Source organism: Amblyomma americanum, chromosome 1, assembly GCF_052857255.1.
Source record: "Amblyomma americanum isolate KBUSLIRL-KWMA chromosome 1, ASM5285725v1, whole genome shotgun sequence".
In the NCBI taxonomy this organism is placed as follows: domain Eukaryota; kingdom Metazoa; phylum Arthropoda; class Arachnida; order Ixodida; family Ixodidae; genus Amblyomma; species Amblyomma americanum.
Genome location: NC_135497.1, coordinates 448,362,304 through 448,369,724, shown reverse-complemented (window position 1 = coordinate 448,369,724; position 7,421 = coordinate 448,362,304). Strand labels below are relative to the sequence as shown.

Here is a 7,421-nt window from a genome sequence, read left to right as displayed (position 1 = left end):
CACAATTCGAAAGTGCACAGACTTTTCAGAAGTGTTAATCAACCTCGGTTGTATTTGCTCTCCACAAGCTATGTTGTTTTTCTGTCGCCACCTCAGCTTTTTCGCGTGTTGCTGATCCTTTAGACGATCCTTAACAAAAATGACAGCTAAGGCGACCCAAAGGCTAAGTTGCTCAGGGGTGAGAGTGAAGAACCCCGGTGAAGAACTTCTAGGGATTGCTACACCGCCACTCCACCACCAATCCACTTGGAGAACACTCTTGCAAGCCATCAAGAGAACGCCAGCTTCCCCATCACGACACGCCATGCAAGCCACAGAAAGTCCCCATGCAGCCACCACTCGTAGACTTATTGCTGTCCTCTTCCATGGCCACCTGCATCACATGGCCCTACAAGGCGCATTCTCATTGTCCATGCAATGTTCCACACAGAGGGTGAAGCGGGATATTTTCTGCGGGAGAACCACACTGTCCCCTATTTTTTTCAATTATGAATTTTTTTAAATGCGAGGGTTGCCCTCCCTCTATAAAAGCGTCGAGTTTAACATGACCACAGACGGTGCACGCATCCTCGCGAGCATCCATCTTTTTGACAAAGCTTCCGGCGTAGAAGGAAAAACGTGCAAATAGTCCACACGGCCTTCAGGCAAGTCCAACAGAGTAGCAGTGATAGGCCAGCAAGGAAGGCCGATGAGCATTCGGGTGGAAACATAGGTATATAGTGTGTCAACACCCCATTCTTGCTCCGTTTCCACGAGAATGTTCACCAAGCACTAAGTCGTTCACTTGCTACTCTAGGTCAAGGCCGATGAGCTGTGCTGGCTGCGGACACGCATGATCTCTACCCGCACTAAAGAGGTGCAAGCTGTAACCGATGGAAGACATGATCACAACTGCATGCTTTGCACGTATCTGTTCCCTCCTCATTCCTGCAGTCTGCAGTTTTTTACTGTGGCTACTGAATCGCTGTGCCTTTTCGAAAATATGAATGAGGTTCTTATCGTCGCAGCTACATTGGAAACACAATCAACACTGTAGAGGCAGTGCCCACTGTGTTACGATTGTGCTGAAGGTGCACATGGTAGAACATGGAGCCTTCCCACTGCAGGAATCCCACCAGACTTTTATTGAAACGTAGTGCCAATTGGTAACACACAAGAGGCCCGCGCGTGCCGCAAAATTTTCCACCTCCATCATCACCTCAGGGCGAACGTCCTCACTTCATACAGGCCCTTGGGGAACCGGTACTGCTTGCGGTCAGCGAGCACTTTGGCACCGGCCTTCTCGAAGAGCTGTAGGAACAGTTGACGGGGACGTGTGACACTGCCGTCGCGGTTGTCTACATCAACGCTGCCTTGAGTGATGTTGTCCTTGATCACGAAGAGGCCATTCTCATGCAAACCAAGCAGGCACCGCTGTACAAACGACACCAGGTCGGCGTCCGTCAGGTGCCCGGTCACCCACTGGCACCAGATGACGTCGTAGTTGCCTTCTTCGGGAGTGAAGTCTTGCAGTCCTGTCGGGGTTGACAAAAGGCCAAATGAGAGACTCGCACACTATCGTGCAGTTCTGGCATGTGCTGTTAACACCCAACCTCACAACAGCACAAATGACGTCCAGTGTACTTGAATTCCTAAAATTTCACAACTCCTATGCCTGTACCGAGCTCATCCCAAGAGGGCCGCCTGTCCCGTCTTGATCCCACGACTCTATACAGGGCACCCTAACGACAGCAGCCATTCCTCGCCCACGTGACCTGTCAGGACAACATCCTCATTTCTGGTTGCCGAGACAGTGACATTGCACGAAAGCTTCCTAATGGAGTGTCATCGAGCTTCTCCCTCCACTGAAAGTATTCCCTGCTATCCCCTAAATTCTTCTGAGGCCCTACATTTTCCACAAATATACTCCCTCATTTCAACCCGTTTCGGCTTCATTTTGAATTAATCACTACTATTACTGCCTCGCACGCAATAGTGATCACCTGCATCGTCAACTGTTGCCGCCTAGCCCTTCAAGCACAGAGTACACCCTACATATTCAGTGCACCCCCCCCCCCTTACCCCTCTGGAGCTTTAAAAGCATATCCCCAAAGGTCATCTTGCTCCCAAAATAAGCTTACTAGTCATTTGCTGCACACAATGGCATCATGGCCCACCTTGGTACCCCCGCTCCAAATTGACGTTTGTAATACATACTTGTTAATGGTGTGCTGTGTTACGTAGCAACATGCTGCATTTATTTATTCATTTTCAGAATCCTTAATAACCACAGTGTTATAGAGGAAAGTGGAAAGCAAAATGGATATGCCAGAAGGTTGCACGAGCAGAAAAAATTCTCTAGCGATAATTTCGGAAAACATAGAAATTAAGAGGAACAATGTTGGTCAGATATTTAGGGAAATGCCACAAGGTGGAGTAAATTTGTAATAAGGGCGTAATTACTCACTGGCATTTACCCAAGTGCAGTCATAAGGCTACAAAGGAAAGCTATGCACCTTTCTCAGAAACTTCATAGTAAAAGAAAAATTCATCCTGGTCCGGGGTTCGAACCCAAGACCACTGCTTCAACGGAGCAGTCCCTCTAACCAACTGAGCTGACTGGGACGGCAAGCTTATGGTAGGGCGAGAACAAACTGATCAATAACTCGAAGTGGGAACAGTGTTGGTCAGATATTTAGGGGAATCCCCCAAGGTGGAATAGATTTGTGCACCTTTCCTTTGTAGTCTTATGGCTGTGCTTGGGTGGATGCCAATGAGTACTCCCTTATAAGAGCAACATTAAGTACAACAATAACAACACAAAAAGCAACAAAGCATGGTAATGAACAGTGCAGCAGGCTTAAATTAAATATTTAAGAAGTAAAGCCAGTCCTTCAATACCTTTCACTGGCCATTAAGCTTTCACATAATGCTAAGGGCGAGCTTTGTATGCTTCCACGGGTGGCAGTGCTGAGGCGACAGCGCTCACGTGGCATTGACAGTTTGACACGGAATTTCTCCAGAACACTGTGTAGTGTGTATGAAATGTGTGGACCACAACGATGGATGCCAATGATTTGTGTGCACCTCGCCACTGCTTCGGCTGCCGGAGAATGCAAGAAAATGCGCTGCCATCTGCCTCGCCGGCTGACTGCGAGCAGTACGGAATGCTATAATGGGCCGCGCTGCAGCTGGAAACAGGGAGGACTTCTTTCATCTCTCCAAACGTCCGCATATACGGAAACCATTTTTACATGAGTGATGTCATTCATGTCATCGAGGCTGTCTGTCGTCTGCCGCAGCGCTAGATGAAACTCGCTGCTCCTCCCCTAATAAAAAAAATACAGGAGAGACGGATACTGGTCCAGCTGCTCCAGCCCATAATCGGAGGCCTACCGGCGTGCTTGTTGAAGTCGGGATTATTTCTCGACCGGTGACGAGCCAGCAACGCGAAGAACGTTGTCTAGATCTGTGATCTGATCATGACACAGCGGGAAAATAGTGCCTACTGGGCTCGAGCGTCTACAATGCAACTGGTATAAACGATGGCTAGTACGTAGGAGGGCACAGCAGGGTAGCAGCAGCGCACATCGTTACCTGCTCGAGTGTTTCATTACGAGGGTTGCGCTCTGGAAACACGAGCTTCGCTATTTGTTGTTGGGCCATTCCGTGCCACCACACACCAGAGTGTGCGCTCAGCCCTCCCAACTTTTGACAACGTTCACCGCGCACCAAATCTCTCGGTGCTTAAGGGGGCCGGTGTGAGCGGGCGCCTTTTGCGATACATTCACAGCTTCCTGAGCGGGTGCACCATGCGTGTACGAGTAGAGGGTAAGCTCTCCGAGCCTCGTCCGGTAGACTTGGGCGTGCCACAGGGCTGTGTCTTATCACCGTTTCTGTTTTAATGTGGCCATGTCGGTGGTGCCAGCCTCCCTCCCCACGAGTGGCTGACACCATGTGTACATGTGTCCATATATGCAGACATATCTCTGTGGTGCCGGGGACCACCGGGCAAGGTGCTACCCGTGCAGGGGTGCCTTCAAGGAGCTCCGACTGCAATTGAAGCCAGCTTGCGCGGCTTTGGTCTGTCGTTGAGCGCAGACAAATCGGTGGCCATGACCTGCGTTTCGCGCTTGACACGCGCACCTTGCTCCACTGTCACTGGACGGGACTCCGATTCTTTGGCTAAATCAGTGCGGTACGTTGGCCTGCACATCGACCGGAGTCTTTCCTTCCGCCCTGCGGCGACCAAGGCCTGTCTGCAGATGAAGAGGATCACCGCTGCCGTGCAAAAGCTCACCGCTCGAGGCCAGGGCATCTCCCAGCAAGCCACACTGCGGCTATACAATGCCGCAGCTTTGGGGGCGGTGCTCTCAGTACCGATGGCTGTGCTTCAGTATTGATGGCAGATGGTGGGGCTAGCAAAAATCTTTTCGTTCCTTTTTATTATTATTTTAATAAAACCACTTACTACTACTACTAGCTGTTATGGTCGCGAAGTTTATATCGTTTCAAAGATAGCAAGATGTTTAACACGAAAAAAATGCCTACTATTGTGTGTCAGTATGGCTATCTATGGAAACTGCCAGTCACTCAACCACGAACGTAGACAGGAAGACTAGGTTTTTGAAGCGAAAAGCTTCACTACACCTGCGTTTCGAGCCGTCAGCGGGGCCACAAGCTTGACCTTGAATGTAGCTAGAGGTCAAACAAGTAATGGAAAATTGGTTTCAGGGGAAAGGAATTGGCGCAATATCTGTCTCACATCATATGGGCCAACACCTGAACCCCACCATAAGAGAAGGGATAAAGGAGGGTCTAAGAGAAGAAAGGAAGAAGAGGTGCTGTAGTGGAGGGCTCCGGATTAAAAAAAATGATTTTTGGTGAAAAGAAATGGCCCAGTATCTGTCTTACATATACAGACACCTGAACTGCTGTAAGGGAAGGGATAAAGGAGGGAATATGAGAAGAAAGAGCTGCCATAGTGGAGGGCTCCCGAAATTATTCGACCACCTGGGGATATTAATGTGCACTGACATCACTCAGCACAGGGGCGCCTCTAGCATTTTACCTCCATCGAAACGCAGCCGCTGCAGTCGGGTTCGAACCCGGGTACTCCAGATCAGTAGCCAAGCGCCCTAACCACTGAGCCACTGCGGCGGGTAAGGGAAGGAAAATGAAATGAAAATTGGTTAGAAGGAAAGGAAATTACGCCTGTCTCACCCCTACACTCACCCCTACATTGGAAGGAAAATTAAAGTTGGTTTTAAGAAAAGGAAATGAACCCTGTCTCACATTGGGCCATTTTCTTTCCCCAAAAACCAATTTCGTTTTCAATTTGGTTTTCCTGAAATTATTGCAGGGTTTGCATCATTTGTAATTGGTTCCATATCTCCGCATAAAACGAGCAATAATACAGTTGTAAATATCACGGAAGTTATATTAAATATATGCTCTTGTGAGCATCTTATAATGTTTCAAAGAAAGCAAGATGTTTAACAAATAAAAAATGCCTACTACTATGTGTGTGTAAGTATGCCTATCTATGGAAATCGCCAGTCGCTCGACCACAAACGTAACCAGGGAGACGCGGCTTTCCGCTTTCGACCAAGGTTAACCAGAGCTAAACCACTAGCAATTTTTTATTTGTACACACAAAATTTTCCCTGAAAAGTCTAGAAGCACTGCACTTTGGTATCAGCCAAGAATAAACTGCCAGCAGGAAAGCCCAAAAGGCATCGTTTTTGAAATTTTTTTTTTCAGGCAACATTCGTGAGCAATATAAAACACTTCGACTTTCTGGAATATTTTCTCGAATAGAAAATAAGAAATTAATGAAAAAAATTCCGCAGTTGCAAAAAGTGCGATGTGCCATGTAAAAGTCTCAAATTTTATAGTGAGGTGGTCCAAGTAAAATACAAAATGTGGCTCATTGTGTAGCTAATTTCAATTACACTCGGCGATTTTTATCAGAGTCTGTTTTAGGCAAGAAAAAATTTTTGAAGTTGAACGCCATCACCACCAGTGATTGTTGTCTCGTAATGCCGGTGCATTGCACAACACTGCAGCAGTGCTGCTCAAGAATCCTGCCATCTACTGTCTGCCATGTACTCTCACGTTCAAGCATTCACGCTCCCTCACCCTCATCGTAGCCGCCATCAGCGCTTCTTGCGTGCTGCGCTTACAGAAGCGGTAGTGCACGGTATTGACTCGGGCATCCGGGAGTGCGTTCTGCCACCAGAGGTTCCACTTTGCCTTCTCTTGTGCCCTCCCTACTCTCACCTGGAGCCAACACATTTCGTAGGGCACCCAAAATATGTAACAGCAGTTATTCACCTAACAGAGCAGATGCAATTACAGCACATATTCCAAATACATAATAAGGCATTTTGACGTATCAGTGCAGCATCTAGTGCTCAATGCAGTGTTGGCGGCAACGCGTTACAAGTAATGGCGTTACCGGCAACACGTTACTTTTTTCGGTAACTTAGTAACGTACTCATTACCATTTCGGAACTGTAATGGTAACGTACTTACGTTAACACTTTTTGGTAACGTGAGGTTTCTCGTTACTAGTTACTTTTTGCTCCAGTTGCGACCCACTCCACCCCTTTTTTTTAGAAAAAAAAGCGCAGAGCACCTTAAGTGATGTTTTAAATAAGCAAAATGTACAGGTGCTCTCGACGACCCTTGTTGCGGCTCGCATGCATGCCAGAAAACACCTGCCCTTGACGACATACCCCACTAAAAAAAAAAAAAAAATAGATGCATTAAGCACGAAATGGGCACAAGAACATGCCTTCACACACTTGCCTTCACCGACCTCCCCTTCCCAAACCACTCAAATACACAACTCTCTGAAGAGTGGAAGCACGCCGATCATTTTGGAACATCAAATTTTTCAGAATTACCTTAAATTTGTTGAGAGTTCAGCGATGTTTTTTTATGAAGTTAGAATTCATGATGAAGCGTCATTTTGTGTTTAATGTCACATTCAGAAAATGGCTTCACCACGTGCCACAGAGTTACAAGCCATCACATGTAACTCTACAGGCAACTTTAGGCTGTTATACATTGCTAAGCTGCTGCACATTTGCGCAAAGTATTCTCAATAAATCAGGATTTCGCATAAAATCTTGTTTGGGCTAGAAGTTTTATGTGAAATGTGAGCCTTATAAAATTGTTATCGTAAGTTTTCAATTCAAAGACTTCTTAAAATTAATGGCCATGAAGTAATGGCAAAGTAACGTGCGGCATTTTTTTCAGTAACGGTAACGTGTTATCTTTTTTGTAGGTAACGTAAGGCGGCAACACGTTCCTTTTTTTTTAGTGTAACGAGTAATGTATTTAGTTACTTTTTTTCGGTAACGCCTACAACACTGGCTCTATGCCACAGGCTTAGCCATAGTTGATACTGTAGAAGCTTGGGCTAGTTGGTGTGA

At 46.9% G+C, this 7,421-nt stretch overlaps 1 protein-coding gene across 4 annotated transcripts in view; it reads right to left on the bottom strand.

Moving 5' to 3' along the window:
* Positions 1-1,101: 1,101 nt before the first annotated feature.
* The window catches only part of LOC144115962 (N-terminal Xaa-Pro-Lys N-methyltransferase 1-B-like), a 54,010-nt gene continuing 47,690 nt past the window's right edge, over positions 1,102-7,421 (bottom strand). For all 4 annotated transcript variants that reach the window (XM_077650604.1, XM_077650605.1, XM_077650603.1 and 1 more), the window contains one exon: positions 1,102-1,514. In XM_077650604.1, coding sequence (XP_077506730.1) covers positions 1,195-1,514 — 320 coding nt within the window. In that variant the 3' untranslated portion in view covers positions 1,102-1,194. The remainder of the gene's footprint in view (positions 1,515-7,421) is intronic.